At 48.5% G+C, this 15,093-nt stretch overlaps 1 protein-coding gene across 19 annotated transcripts in view; it reads right to left on the reverse strand.

Moving 5' to 3' along the window:
* CACNA1C (calcium voltage-gated channel subunit alpha1 C) overlaps positions 1-15,093 on the reverse strand; it is a 450,530-nt gene that overhangs the window by 18,275 nt on the left and 417,162 nt on the right. For all 19 annotated transcript variants that reach the window (XM_063153847.1, XM_063153843.1, XM_063153842.1 and 16 more), the window contains 7 exons: positions 12,892-13,020; positions 8,850-8,915; positions 5,735-5,826; positions 4,396-4,561; positions 3,424-3,551; positions 1,601-1,697; positions 876-978 (listed from right to left, as the gene is read on the reverse strand). In XM_063153847.1, the coding sequence (XP_063009917.1) occupies positions 876-978; positions 1,601-1,697; positions 3,424-3,551; positions 4,396-4,561; positions 5,735-5,826; positions 8,850-8,915; positions 12,892-13,020 (781 nt within the window). The remainder of the gene's footprint in view (positions 1-875; positions 979-1,600; positions 1,698-3,423; positions 3,552-4,395; positions 4,562-5,734; positions 5,827-8,849; positions 8,916-12,891; positions 13,021-15,093) is intronic.

Consider the following 15,093-nt stretch of genomic DNA (forward strand, 5'->3'; position numbering starts at 1 on the left):
TAAAGGCCTTAATATAATTTTTCGTTTTGCCACTATTTTTTGGCTCAGCAGTGTACAGCTGGCACTGTAAGGCAGAGTTCTGCTGGGCACTGCTTCCCCATGCCTGAAATGAAATGCAGCCACTCCTGAGGCAGAGGTGTTTAGCTGTGAATCACAGACCTACACTCCCTTTCAATGCATCTCATTAATACCTGAAGCCAGATTTTGACTCAGGACCAATATCTTTCATTACAGCAGGTGACAGAGAGCAACAAAGAGGACAAGCTGAGCCCCAAATCTTGTGTGCTTTCCTCAAATATACCTGCTGTCTATGCAAAGCTATTAACAGTCCATTTACTCCTCATCTCTCTTTACAGCACCACTGTTACTATAATGTAATGTTCACTCATGCTAATGGAAGCACAGGAGGAGTTTTTGTGAGATGAGACCCTCAAGTCCAAGCTCTTTTTTCTCCCTTGGACTGGAAGATCAGTGGCAACAGCAGTCAAGAAGTGGCTCAGCTCTGCAGACAGGGTACAAAAAGGAGGCTTCTTTGCCCTTCTCCTAATTGCTGTGTGAGCAGACATTGATCTAAAACTTTAAACTTTCAGACCACTGTGAAGAATTTGATCAGTAATTTGAGATGATAATACAGGAAGCACCAACTTCCTAGGTAGTGGGAAACACTGTGCTTTCCCAGAAGATATTATTCCTCCAAACCTCTTTACATAGCTTTTTGTCCCACGTGCTGCATATGAGTAATTTGGATCATTTGAAACCAGTTGGACACTGTGGCATGAACACCTTTGTATCATTCTAAACAAGATGTCCCTGTCGGTTTATTCCAGCTCAGGACATGAACACCTTTGTATCCCTGCAGTGGGCAAGCTTCTCACCTTCTGTCTTGATCCTCAGTGCTGTTCTGACCAGTGCAAAGAGAGTGGCATTGAACATGACGGTCCCATCGCTGTTCAGTGGCATGTTCATGGAGACGAGGCGCTGTGGGGTGAAGAGAGGAAAGACAACAATTACTGCCACACATGGACTGAAACATGCCCCTCCTCATGTCCTCCTGGTGCCCTCCAGACCTGCCACCCCTCTCATGTGAATATCCATGGCCTGTGGATTAGTTCCACAATGAGATTGCTGTTATTTCTACCTCTCCTAATCTGTCTGGAGATGGGAGTTTGACAATACCAGCAGAGGTGTGTTCTTGGTACTCGAGAGCTGAATTTAGCAAAGACGTGCTCTCCTAACCAGACAAAAGGCTGATGGCCCTGAGTAGTGCACAACCCTCCTGCCCTGGACTGGGTGGTTGGAGCCCAGAGGAGCTGGTGAGGGGCACAGGGCAGCCCAGGGGTTGCTCAGACATGCTGTTTGTTGCTGGCTCTGCCTGGTGGGCAGTGATGGGCCCAGTGAGTGAGGCAGGGTCAGCTGGAAAATGCCACGGCAGGCTGGTGAGTGTAAAACAACTGGCCTGGTGCAAGGCAGCCCTGCCCAGCACAGAGGCTGGAATTAGAGGGCTTTAAGGTGCCTTTCAGGCCAAACCATTGTGTATTCTCTGTCTGGTGCTGTGGTTTAGCTGCTGTGAGCCCAGGCTCCCAGAGCAGCAGTGCCTTACTTTGCAAGCCACCCGGTGAGGGCAGAGCTTCCCGAAGCCCAGCGGGGGCTGGATCCGCCGCAGCAGCGTCACCACGTCCAGGTGCTTGATCCGTCCCCTGAGAAGAGAGCACAGGGAGGGCTGTGTGAGACACAGCTGCTCACTTGGAAAGTTTAAAGAGGTTTATTAAACCTTAACAAAAACACAACAAAGGACTACATGAGGAAAAGGCTGCAGCACTGGGAATTGCCCCTCATGCATACCATGTGGCCAGTTCATCTTCAAGGTGGATGCTCAGTCTTTTATACCCCTGGGGGTTTGTATCAGCCAGTCCTGGCCCCTCCCAAAGTCTGTCAGTCAGCTTTTCTTCACCATTTACCAGTGGAGGCTGCTTTGTAACTGGATTGGGGGTCAGGTGTTGCCATTCCACACCCCCTAAGCACCAAGCTTTTCCATTCCCACCTGCCCCAGGTAAGGGACACAGGAACCGATAATTTGGGGTTCTCTTCCCATCATTGACCTGGTCAAAACAAATATCTGCTATTTACTTGTTGGGCTGAGGCCTGTAGCAGGCAGAGAGGTGTAAATGGTTTATTTCTTTGTGGTTTACCTCCCATGTAAATAGCCCCAAGGCACTGCCTTTTAATACTTGTTTATGCTTTGGGCTGTTTTGTGAGCACAAAACAAAGCACTGAACTTCCTTCACAGCAGCAGCTGGGTTTCTCTTAAGTTTGGTAAATGGCATCTCGAAAGAAGAATTCTCTCAGGGAGGGAGGAGAGTTAGCAGAACCAGAGGAGGGGCACAGGACATGGATGGGGAAGAGGAATGAAAGAGATTCCCATTTATAAACAGGGAGCAGCAGGATGCTGGATCTGAAGTGAGTGGATATCCATCACATGCCTTCAGCCACTGCAGTCTGGCCTTCAAGGAAGCACACACAGTAGCATCTGTTTTGTTAACAAATGATGTATTGATTACAAGTCTGTGCTTATTCCCCATCCATATTAAGAATCCCCAGCCCAGGAAGTCACCATGAAGGTGAAGAAGTGTTTAAATTCATGTATCACTCTCATAATGTGACACACCCTCATGTATGGCAGAACCTAAGCCCAGACTAATCTCAACACTTTGTCTCCTAAAGAGATCTGCTTTCAGTTTACACCCAAATCTCTCTCCATGGCTTTTGCATTTTGAAGGGAGCTTTGCAATTACAATTGTCAACTGTACAGTAATGCCACAGGGATCTAAATGCACTTTAAGCCTAAGCATATGTCAAACAGAGCATATAATACTGAATGCCAGTTAAGCCCTCATGTGAGTTGTTGTGGTGTAACTTTATATCCCTGCAAGTCTGCTCTTGTGAATAACCCTGCAGACAATGTAATGCAGCCATGTGAATGTACAGGCTGTGGTGGGCATATATGACATAGGAAAAAACAGAGATTTGAGCAGAGCAGCTCTGCTGTGAGTACAAAGTCAAGCAGAAGAGTCACAGCTCAATATCACAAACAAATACATCAATAATCCAACCTCCTAATCTCTTTTTCTCAGTCTCCTGCTCCCCTGAGTCTATATCTCCCTGACAGAAAGTAAAGCAATGGCCTGTCAGGGAACAGTGCAGCCTAAATGCTGAGACTTCTGTGAGTATCTTTGCACTTGGGGCTTATGGATTCACCAGCAGTACCTGGTGGTGATATCTATTTTAGGAGTTTAGTACCAAAAAAAAAAAAAAGAAAAAGTGTTCCTGCAGGAGGAACATGGCACTTACTGCACTGAGTCTAGAGAACAGAAAATAATGGGCTTGTTCTCTGAGGAGCTCTGATAGCCAGGCTGGGTTACTTACTTAGCTTCAGGGTCATACTCTGCCCAGATCCTTTTAAACTCATCCAGGTGGTGTGGTCCTAAAATGGACCAGTCCCGTGTCAGGTAATCGAAGTTATCCATTATAACAGCTACAAAAAGATTGATGATCTGCAAACAAGGACAGAGATGATGTGATGGATGAGCAAGGAACAGTACATTTTACCAGGTTCTCCATTTAAGGTCTGGATTTGGACTCACAAAACTAGGAGGCCATTTGGGTTAGCTTCTTTATTCTCCCATCCCAGCCCCCCAGTTTAAATGGGAAGAGCCCAGAGGTGGAATATTCTCAGCTGGTTACATTTTCCTCCTCCCTACTAAATGGATGAGGCACAAATTGGCTGAATTTTTATTTGTGCTGTTGTGGCTTTTTATTTACCTGTGTCTTTGCCTGGCAGAACAAGGTGGGATTTATCTTCAATAGGCAGTGGGGCTGAGATAAAAGTCCTTTCTTCTGGCCCAAGGCCAAAACTTTAGAAATGCTGCTGCTGTTCACTGGGAGGGTTTTGGGCACTGCTGCCAGCTGCAGAGCGTGTGCTGTCGCTCTGAGCAGTGCTGCACTGCCAGCACGGAGCAGATGCAAGTGGGATATGTGTATTCTCACAGTCATTGCTGCTGGCAGCGGAGGAAAAACCTGCTCAGCAGCCAGAAGGAAGGTAGGAGGGAAGGTGGGAAGTGTGGCTGAGGCGTTGCTAGCCTCAGCACAGCCCACAACAGACTAATTTGGTTTTCTCCTTTAGGGGGAGAGGGGAAGAGCACTCCTTTGCCGTGCACAAAAGACAGGGATTGGAAGCAGAGCATCCCCCAGAGCTGGAGGGAGGCAGGGAAGGGATGCTGTCACTGAAAGGGCTCTGCTGGGAAAGACCCGTGGGGAGATTTGAGATCATTCTTGTGCATTGCTGCTCTGGGGAAGCAGAGGCTGAGGCTGCCAGGGAGGTCTGTGCTGGGCACTCACCAGGAAGGCACAGAGCATGTAGAAGCTGATGAAGTAGAAGACGGCGAAGCTGCTGCCGCACGAGTGATCGGCCTCTGTGGAGTTGGCCGGCTCCGACTCCGGGTCGCACTTCTTGTCAGGGAGACATGCCAGCATGATTTCCTGCCAGGCCTCACCTGTGGCACACCTGGGCAAGGAAGAGGGCAGGGGGAGACAGCAGTGACCTTGGATGTGACAGAGCACATTAGCAACCTGTTCCTGATCCCATGAACATTAATGAGAGTTTTGCCACTGAGGTCAATTAAGAGCAAGTTAGGCTGATGGCTTTGACATCCCCTGGCATACCCTGCTCTGTCACTGTCTTATTTTCTGGAAAAATCCCTTCATCAGGATTTCTTCTCCTGGGAAGCTGAGAAGCTTCAGAGAAAAATGAAAACAATAATTATCTGATTGCTTCTCCTGTGTTTGGTTGCTTTGGAATGTGGTTGGAGATGGTTCATCAACAAGTGAATTGTTTTTACTTAATGACCAATCACAGTGAGGCTGTGTCAGACTCTGAGGAGTCAGTCACGAGTTTTCATTATCATTCTTGGTAACCTTCTGTCTATATCCTTTCTGTATTCTTTAGTATAGTTTTAGAATAGCATTCTTTAATATAACATCATAAAATAATAAATTAGCCTTCTAAGAACATAGAATCAGATTCATCATTTCCTTCCTGCCATGGGGGACCCCTAAAATACCACACTGCTCCTCTATTTGGTTTTGTTGCCATCATCAGTTTATCATTTCTGACTGGCTTTGGCTGATGTGGGTATGGGGCTCTCACATTCCAAGCAGAATCATGGAGATATGTGTGACATGGCTGTGGATTTAATGTAAAGAACTCCTTCAAAATTATGACAGTGTTGAATTTGTGCCAATTTCCCACCCCTTTAGCACCCCTCCCTGGCCCCAGCTGGAGTGGGATGATGTGCTAAGCTGAGCTGGCCACGGCCATGCCTAAGCATGAGTTCATCGTGTCCCTTTCCCTGCTGGAAGTCACACTGGCCAGATTTGAACCAAAGAAGGTTTTGATGTATATCAACTTTTGAAAGCACTGAAAACTGGCTTCTTTCCTTCTGTGTAGGAAGACTTGTGTCCCTCCCTAGCACTGAGCATAACCAGGGTGAGCTGCTGGGCTACAAGAGACTTAAAGCACTGCTCCTTCCATCTGACATAATTCCAGGCTCCCCAACTGAAGGACAACATGTTACCACTCACCTCGGGAACATGACACGGCAGGAGGAGATAATCTGTGCCCGAGAGCAGAGGAATGGTGCTCCCAGGCTGACACAAGGCAGAGCTGTCGTGTACCCACCTGAAAAGCAGCAGCACTGCCTGGGGGAAGGTCTGGAAGTTATTGTTGCGGTTGATTTCGGTGGTGTCATTCAGCGCAATTTTACCAAACACCTGGCAGAAAGCAGAGGTCTTTTCAGATTAACCCTGCAAAATCCCCAAACCTCTTGTCACCTGGGGCTCTTGGCCTCACCCTGACTCTGATATTTAATGGAATCTGCTCTTCTATTAAAAGAATTTTTTCTGTGTCTTTCAAATTGTTGTCGCTTCTCTGGCTTCTGCTTTATAACCAGAAAAGCACGAATTCTGCAATAAGAAGCATCTTGTGTCAAAACAAGGTGTCCTTCCTTATTCAGACACTGAATACATGATGTGGGGCCTTGTTTTAACAGGCACTCAATTGGGGAGGGAGTCCAGCTGAAATAAATCAGTAACAGAGAAGAAAAGGCTCCTTCCTTCATTGCTTATCTGTCATTGTCAGGACAAAATGATAGCAAAGGACCAGCAGCTGCAAAGCCTTGAGCTTCCATCTCTGTGGGGGGCCTTGGACCTTCACAAAACCAATGTAAATACATTGCCTTGGGTCTGCAATTGTCCAAATGCCTGCCCTTCTATAGTCATGTCTGTCTCCAGCAGGTGTTTCTGGGGTCCTCCCAGATTGCAGCAGCATGAAGATGATGACCAGATCTGCCCAGACAAGGATGCCCTAGAGCTTCCTCCCGTGCCGCATCAACCAAGCCTGCAGCCATCATCAAACCTTCTTAGGGGCCCTGTCTTTGGGTGTGAAGCCCCCAGTGCAGCAGTTTCAGGCTTCTTTAAAAAATCTTGGAGAGCTGTGGTACTTTCAGGCAGTGGGACTGAGAGCTTAAACAAACCTTGTGTGGCAGAAAGGTCTCTACACAGCACAGTCAGGAATATTTATTCCCCACTGATAACAACGTGGCGGAGATCTCGGGGGCTGAGAGCTGTAATCTCTCTGTAGCCGAAACAAGCAGCAGGAACAGAGCAGCTCTGAGGGAACACCCAGCTTATTTTCAAGGAAATGTCACTGATAATTAGCACCCCCGAGAAACAGTGACACGGAGAGGAGCACAGGGACAATGGTGGGATGGCTTTGCCAGGCAGCAGGGAGGATCAGCACATGGCAGTTTTCCTCAGGGGTTCCTCATGGATGCAGGGGAACTTCTGCCTGGCCAGCCCCACGCCACAGGCAGCTCTGACTGCCCCATTGCACCGAGCTTGAGCTGAAGCAGCCCATATTTATCACTTCAGGCAAATGTAGATAAGGGAGCTCCCCATGATCCACCCTACAGCTTCCCTCACACAGGAGGCAGCAGCTGCTGTGGGTGTTTTGCATTAGGCACCTGGGAGGAGCTGCAAGTGGGGGTTCCTCCCTCACAGCCTCTCCAATCTGTGCCTCCTGGGCCATCCTAGAGCAGCTCCATCCATCAGCATCAACCTGGATGTTTTCCACTTGAGCACGTTAGGTAGTGAGGCTTGAATGTTGTTACGCTCCAGGTTGTGGCAGTAGCTGGCATAAAGTAGTAGGTTTCCTTTACATGGGAAATTCTGATGTTTTTATCAGTTCTGGGACATCCAGTCTTTCATGGTAGCTGCTTAATGGAGTGAGGGATGATTTTCCTTCCTATGTGCCCCTGTGTGGGAGGGAACTCTGTGTGTCAGCACGTTCAAGAGAGCTGCACACAAAATGTCCGAGATGCCATTTGGACAAAAAGTGATAATCACAGGTCTGTGGGCTCTGGGCAAACAGGGAAAATTTAAAAAGTTGGTTTTCTTATTGGAAGACATGAAGGCACAAAGCAACCTAGTAATCTAGATCAATGTGAAAAGCAGATGTATGATCTTCAGGCTGCTGAGATGATTTAAACAGAGGCTTGAAAGTAAGCCAAAGGTTAAATAGGTAACTTAGAACTAGCTGAAAGAAAAAGGAGTAGAATTACAGAATAAAGCATCTGGCCCTGGCAGTGCCCCGACCACTATAGACCCCATCTTTGTGGGTGCTTGGAAGTCCCTTATAATGCTTTGTACAGTGATGTAATACCAGCTTAATACTCTGAAGTGATTTTCTGTATAGCACAGGTAATTTGTAAGATCTTGGCCATCTTAGGTATTAAAGGCAAAACTGGCAAGTTTACAGTATGAGCTTAGCAGAGTAAATGACAGCTGTGATTACTGGGGCTATTGAGATAACCTGTGATAAGTCAAGAAAACATTAATTTTATCTTTCATGGTGGGGCAGGGAGTTTGTGAAAACATGTGATTATAATAACAGGAAACAAAACAAGATCACAGAGGTCAGATGAATTTCATTACAAATTCTGTTGCCATTGTGAAACCAAGAAGCCTGTCATGTTTGCAGACCTCTGGAAGCAATTATGCCATGCCTTTCCATACTGTGGCCTCTGATCCCGGATGGCTGACTTGTCTGAGAACTTTGATTAACATGGAAGGGGAAAGTGAAGCTTAGCTTGAAAAGCAGCACAGCAAATGAGGCTGGGACTGTCACAGGCTGTGTCTGTATCTTGTGTTATCTTCAATGGTGTCTGTGCAACATCAGTTCCCTGCACAGGTGAATGCTCAGGATGATTCCAAGCACATTTTGCAAACTGAGTAAGATGTTGTGTTGATGTAAGTGTTGGTACATTGGGTCTGATCCCATATTTCCCTTCATGGGTGTAGATCAAAAGCTGCTCTTTACAACTCAGTGGAAGTTGTGCCAGTGTGAGAGAGATGCAAGAGAATATTTTGGTTTGCTCAGTGCAGCATGGCCATAAGCCCACTTAAAAAACTGTTTTTCACCAACAAGAAAGGCAGTAAATCTATGTGGATATTCCTTCAAGAATGTGGAGGGCAGGCATGGTCCTTTTACTGTTTGCATATTGTGTTGTGCCCTTAAATGGGTCAATTCTTTTATTTGCTTGCTTTTTTTTCTGGATCATGTTGGAGGTACCCAGTCAGACAATGTTCTCCAGCCAAGGTTAGCTTCCATCTCACCTTACTGTGTGAGAACATTGCTGTAAGCCCCCACAACCACACACTGATCTGGTTACCCTGTAATCCTGTTCCCATGCTCTAGTAAAACACAGACACACCCGAGCTCTTTAAGCCTCACTTACCTGCATCCCAATCACAGCGTAGATGAAGAACAACATCACTATCAAAAGAGCCACGTAGGGGAGAGCCTGGAAACGAAAGAAGAAAAGAGAGGGCTGTGTCTGTGCCTGGTTCGTGCGGCTGGCTTTGGGACGGGGCGCGGCTGTCCCAGCGTGGCTCTGTAGTGCGGGCAGTAGCCACTAGATGCCTCTGCAAGCCCGCGCTTGGCTTGCCCGCCCAGCCCAGCCCAGCCCAGCCCAGCCGGCTCGGCTCTGAGCCATGGGGGATGGATGCATGGATGCACGGATGGAGCTCCGCTGCCTTCCCGTCACCCCCGCCCTTGACCGAGCCAGGAAAGAGGGAAAACCAGTGTCTACACCTGCTTACCAGGAGGAGAAAGCTCTCACAGCCAGCACTACTCTGGCACTAATGGCAGTGTGATATTTCCCTGCATCCAGAATGGTGAAATAAAAGATGCTACAGCTGCTGGAATCTTAATTCAAGGCTTCTGCTGCAATGGCTGGTACCACCCTAAGTAGCTAAAGCAGCATCAGCACTTTCCTGTTGGGTGTTAGGTGTCCCTGATGGTGTGTGCCATTCACCAAGTGTCAGTGATCAGCTGCTGGAGAGGACATGCAGAGCCCTGATAAGCAGAGCTGCCTCCCAGGGAAGGGGTCAGTGGAGTCAGCCAAGTGCTGAGTGCTCCTGGTTTCCTTGACCACTGACAGGAATCAAGGGTTTGGGACTTCACGGGCTCAGGCTTTTGAGCAGGAATCTTTTGAAATATCTAGCACTCAGAGCAGAGGCTTCCAGAATTTGATTCAGAGGAAATGGGTGGACACATTCACTCTGAAAATGTGAGCACAGTCCCTCATCTAGATTTTGAACATCCAATTTCACAGAATATAACAAGCCTACAACATTATCAGAGGGCTGCAGCACCTCTGCTATGGAGACAGGCTGAGAGAGTTGGGGTTGTTCAACCTGGAGAAGAGAAGGCTCCAGGAAGACACCTTCCAATACCTAAAGGGGGCCTACAATAAAGACATAGAGGGATTTTTTTAAATGGCATGCAGTGATAGGAGAAGGGGCAATGGTTTTATACTGAAAGAGGGCAGGTTTAGATTAAATATTAGGAAGAAATTATTTACTATATGGGTTGGTGAGACATGAACAGGTTGCCCAGAGAAGCTGTGGCTGCCCCATCCCTGTTCAAGGCCAGGCTGGGTGGAGCTCTGAACAACCTGTGGAAGGTGTCTCTGCCCATGGCAGAGTGGTTGGAACTAGGTGATCTTTAAGGTCCCTTCCAACCCAAGCCCTTCTGTAATCCTAAATTCAACACAACTGAATCCCGCAGGAAAAAATGAGGGAATATTTTCACTGGCCACCATGGAAATTTGAAAAGATCTGCATAAATAATTTCAAAGAGATCAGAATATCATCAAAATGGCAAAAAATAATCAAATCCTGTAGACAATGTCTGTAATCATCACCTTGAATCTCAGGACAGATTCCTCTGGCTTTTTAGGGAGCCAGACAAATTGGTATGTTTACCTCACAATGCCACTGAAGAGACCACCAGCTCAGAACTGGGCTCCAAACATTTTGTGATGATTTAGCTGGGACTTGATACACACAATACCCAAGAGCTCCTGGGGTAGTGTCCAGACAGCTGTATAACCTTAACAGTACTTCTAAGGTATATAACCTTAACTGTTTTCTGACAGTACTGCTGTTTTCCCCATCCATATGGGGATGGGAAAGTGTCTTCTGTCCTGTCTGCCCCTTCACTTCCTTTTCATGTTCTGCTCTTTCTGTTCTACTTACTAACGCACCTTCCTGCTCATCCCTGCCCCCTGTTCCCCATGGCTCCTTCAGCTTCCCGTATTCTCCATTTCTGTCTCTGTCCTCTCTGGCTCTGTCCTTCCTTGGCGTTCCCACTTTGTCCTTGTCATTCCCACGGCCCTGCTGTGCCCTCAGCACCCTCTCACTTCCTCCTCCTCCTCCCACTCCCCAGGCTGACCCTGTTTCTGTCTCTGCAGACAGCAGGAAACCCCGCCGAGCATTTTCCCACCGCTCTGACCGGTGCCCCAGCTCCTACGTCAGCGCTTCATGCCATGCCCAGGGCACGTGGAGGCGACCATGGGATCTCACTCCATGGGTTCCTTGCTTGTTGGGCTGCCCTGTGTGAGCAGAGATGCTTCCTGGAAGCATGTGGGGACACTGAGGAGCCCGTGCCAAAGTCTGCTGGGATCCCACATTCTGACGGTGGGAGCGGCACAGGGGCTATTCTTAGCTGCCAAAGGAGCCTCCCGGTAGTTGCAAGAGGAGGAGCTTGGAGCAGAGAATTCCATGTTATAAATGGCTAAAGGCTTTCAAGGGAAAAGGCACTTGCTTGCAATGCTGCCTGGTTTTTCCCCCTCCCCTGCTGTGGAAGATCCCTCCCTCCATCCTTTCTCCCACCACCCTACAACCCTGCCTGACTCTGCAGCTGAAGAGGCCTGGAGGTCACTGCAGGGAAGGTCCAGGTGCTCCTTTCCCATCCATCTCCTCCTCTCCAGCCATGGGCTGTGACAAGTTCAGCTCAGGGCAAGCTATTGCCAAAGAGGCTTCAGGGGCACAGGGCAAGGGGAGGAGAGGCAGGAGCTGGAAAGTGTGACTCTGTGCCCTGCACCAGGGCTGGCTGAGCTGTGCCAAGGGAATCTCATTCCTACGCATGCAAACAGAATGGTTCCCAGTGGCACTGCTCAGATAACAACCTGGAAGTTGGCAGCTCTGCAAGCAATGGAAAAAGTCACTGTGGTGTGGATGTGCCAGAAACCTGCTGTGCAGGGTTAGGTCCCCTGGCAGTCAAGGACTGGGCAAAATGAGTCCTTTCCATCAGCCCGGTGGGCTGACTACTGGGACCACTGAGAGCTGCACTGGAATAACTCCGTGCTGGTCCCTGGTGTGCACGTGTGCTGCTTCTGCTGAAAAGAGACAGAAGTTGCAATGAGCTGCAGCACTGCAGGCTTTGGTTCCAGCTTGTGTTGGCCCTGGGAAGGTTTAAGTTTTAAAGTATAGGTCAGTTCCTTTTCCATTTGAGTCACTACCAAAGCTATTGACCATTTACAGCCTCAGTCTGAGGGCTGTGTATGTACCGTTTCAAGGCTCGTGTGTTACTCTTTCATGCTTTTGCACAAGTTACTCTTTCATGCTTTTGCCCAGTGGTGTGTTCTGCATATTTGCTCATGTTTAGACCACCATTTGTGTTCCTGTGCTGTGTTTCCCTGCTGATTCCTTTGGATAAGCCCCAGCTAACATCCAGGTTGTGCTGGTCCAGTAAATCCAGGTCATTTTAGGATGCAGGAATATGCCATGCTTCATCTCTATCATTTTACTTTATGTGGCTAGGTTTTTTCCTGCAAATAACTTTAACAATATACTATTACAAACTATAACAATAACCTTTGTTTTCCTCCAAAGGTGATGATTCTTATCCAGTCTGCTATTCTTCACTTCCTCCTATCTACTCTGGAACTTTACCTACCACTGAAATGCAACCTGTCTCCAGGGAAAAAAAAAGCAGCAGCAATTTAATAACTTGGCATTGTTACCAGCTCAAAAGAGTAGGGCTAAAAAGGTGAATTCTTCCTGGATGAAAGTATGGAGGCCACACACCTCTAATACTCCCTGGAAATCCTCAAAACAAGGCTTAAAGGAAACTTAATTGAGACACAGGCCTTCCCCCCATAGCTGTGTATTTCACTTAGAGTTACACATATGAAACACAGCTCAAATAAGGAAAAAAAAAAGAAAAAGATGAGATAGAAGGGTTACAGACAGGCAGTAATTGAGTTGAACTGAACTATTAAGGCTGTTCAGGAGGGTCTCAAGCAATTCCTCATGCTTTAAAGATGAAACTCACACCCAGGCAGTCACTCTCTGTGAGTTCCATTTGCCTGACTCATTTGTGCCACCTCTCCCCAGGCACCTTTGAGCTCAGGCACTGGGGTGAAACCTCTCCCTGAGAGGCCAGCGAGGGAAACCAAAAGGGGCCTTTCTTAGAGAAAAGTGAAGGAATACCTGGAAGGACTTGATGAAGGTCCACAGCAGGGTCCGGATGCCCTCCCCTCGGCTCAGGAGCTTCACGAGGCGCATCACACGGAAGAGTCGGAAGAAGGTGATTGAGATGCGAGAGTTTTCCTCTGCGTTCTGGAAGCCATTGGCACAGAGGCAGGAGTTACAACAGCACGAGAGCAACCGGGGCCCTGGGCCACAGAGGAGCCTACGCCGAGGGTTCACTGCACTGTTCCTTGTCCTGCCACTGCTCCCTGGGCTCCCACTCCCTTCACCCCAGGGACAGCCGAGGCTGCTCCGGCCTGCCCTGTCTCCAATGGTGGTGAGGCTGCTCTAGGGGGCCTCTCAAGGCCATCAGCCTCTCCCCTCAGTTTGTCTGGGCTTTCTGATTAGGGATAGGATATGTTCATACCCTCCAATATATCTCCTCACATTGGAAAGAGGCAATTCCCCTTTGACCTTGCACTGGAGGAGAAAGACACTTTCCCTTTTGGCCTGCCTTGAGTGTTTCACCCCAGTGGGTGTTCAGCCAGCAGTTCTGCTGAATCTGGTGTCAGGCACCAGCCAGGTTCTGCTTGCTCTGCTGGGAACAGGAGCAGGTCCCAGATTTGCCCCTGGCTGCAAAACCCCACGGGGGTACCCCAAGGTGTGTGCTGTGTCACTGGCACTGCTGCCAGCCTGGCTGTCCCTGTGCTGCTGTGGCCATGCTCCTGTGGGCTGGCCCTTGGTCACTCACTCCCACTGCTGGGCCTTTCTCATTTCTCATGACCCCTTTGTATTTCCCACAGTCTGCACTCTGACTTCTGTTTTTTAAAAACATTTTATTTTGGCTTCGCTGCTACTGTTCGAGCGTGGAGTATTTTAAAATAGTCTTTCTTCTGGCCTGTTTTTTCTCACAGCATCTGCTTTGTCCCTAAGCATTTTCCCCTGGGGTTGTAACCAGCTCTGACGTTCCTCAGCCTTCACATGTGTGAAGGCAACATCCATCTGAAGGCTGCTGCAGCAGCAGGCTCACCTGGCCTTGGCACAGGACTTGCTGCCTAGCTCAAGGGCACAGCAAATGCCAAGTTTTCCAGTTTATTAACCCCCTAAAATACTGTGCCAAGCCTGTGGAGCTGGTGCCTTCCGGTAGCAGCACTGTGGGAATGTGACCTCCTGTCACAGTGGAGATAACACTGTCACCCTGCCACTTGACCTGCTGTGAGCACAGTGCATGGAAACCCCCTCTCTGTCCCCACCCAGGCTGCAAAGACTGCAGTTGGAGTCTAAACAACACCAAAAGAGCAACATTTAGGAGGAAGAAACAGTGCAGATCACCCCTGCTGTTAACTACTCACCACTGTGTAAACCAAGAGAGAACAGACCCTTTGGATTTCCTGTCACTGGGCAGTGAAAGCAGCAGCCTGTCTGCTTCTGATAAAAGCCAAGGCACAGGAGTAGCCTGGGTAGATGTTTCTGGGATGAAATGCCCAGATGCAGATGTGTACCTGGGTGTGCCCCCGTTTCTGAGCTGACTGGTGCTCAGCTCTGTCCCTGTCCCTATGCAGGGGCTCTAGCTGGGTGCTGGGTGTGACCCCTGCTCACACAGAGAGCTCAGCACCATGTACAACTGATCAGGACTGCACCTAGCTGCAGTTTGTCTGTCTCTGTCTGTCACCAGGTAACTTCCTCCAGGCTGTACCAAAGGCTGGCGCTGGCTAACCATGGAGTAACTGGGTGAAAATATTAGGGAAACAGGCTGTGTTACAAAAAGCCTGAGTGCTCCCTACACCTCACATCATCCTGGTTTGATTACTTGGACATCAGGCTGTGGGCTTCAGCAGATTGGAGGGAATTGCTCTGAGGTGAAGGAGGGCATGTGGCCTCCAAGGAATCAAAAATCACTGGCACTGAATACTCTCAGTGCTACAGTCCCAGAGGGATCACTGTAAGGTCAAATACCTCTTCCAGTCCTGTAGAAGCCAAGCTCTATACCATCTAAAACAGAGCTGAGGTACCAATCTAGAGGTTGTATGGACAGCAATCATGCTGTGGTTGTGACTAAAAAACCAGAGTTTTCTTATTCTACCTGCTGTTCTTCTGGTTGGCTTGGCTCTTTAGGTGGCAGCAAGTTGGGACATGGGTCTGGACAGAGGTTTTAGTATTCCTTTGTCCTTCCTTGCTGAGAGGAGGCAGCTACTGTAGGCAGAAGTTTATCTCTGCCCTTCT

This window comes from Melospiza melodia, chromosome 4 (assembly GCF_035770615.1).
Source record: "Melospiza melodia melodia isolate bMelMel2 chromosome 4, bMelMel2.pri, whole genome shotgun sequence".
NCBI lineage: Eukaryota > Metazoa > Chordata > Aves > Passeriformes > Passerellidae > Melospiza > Melospiza melodia.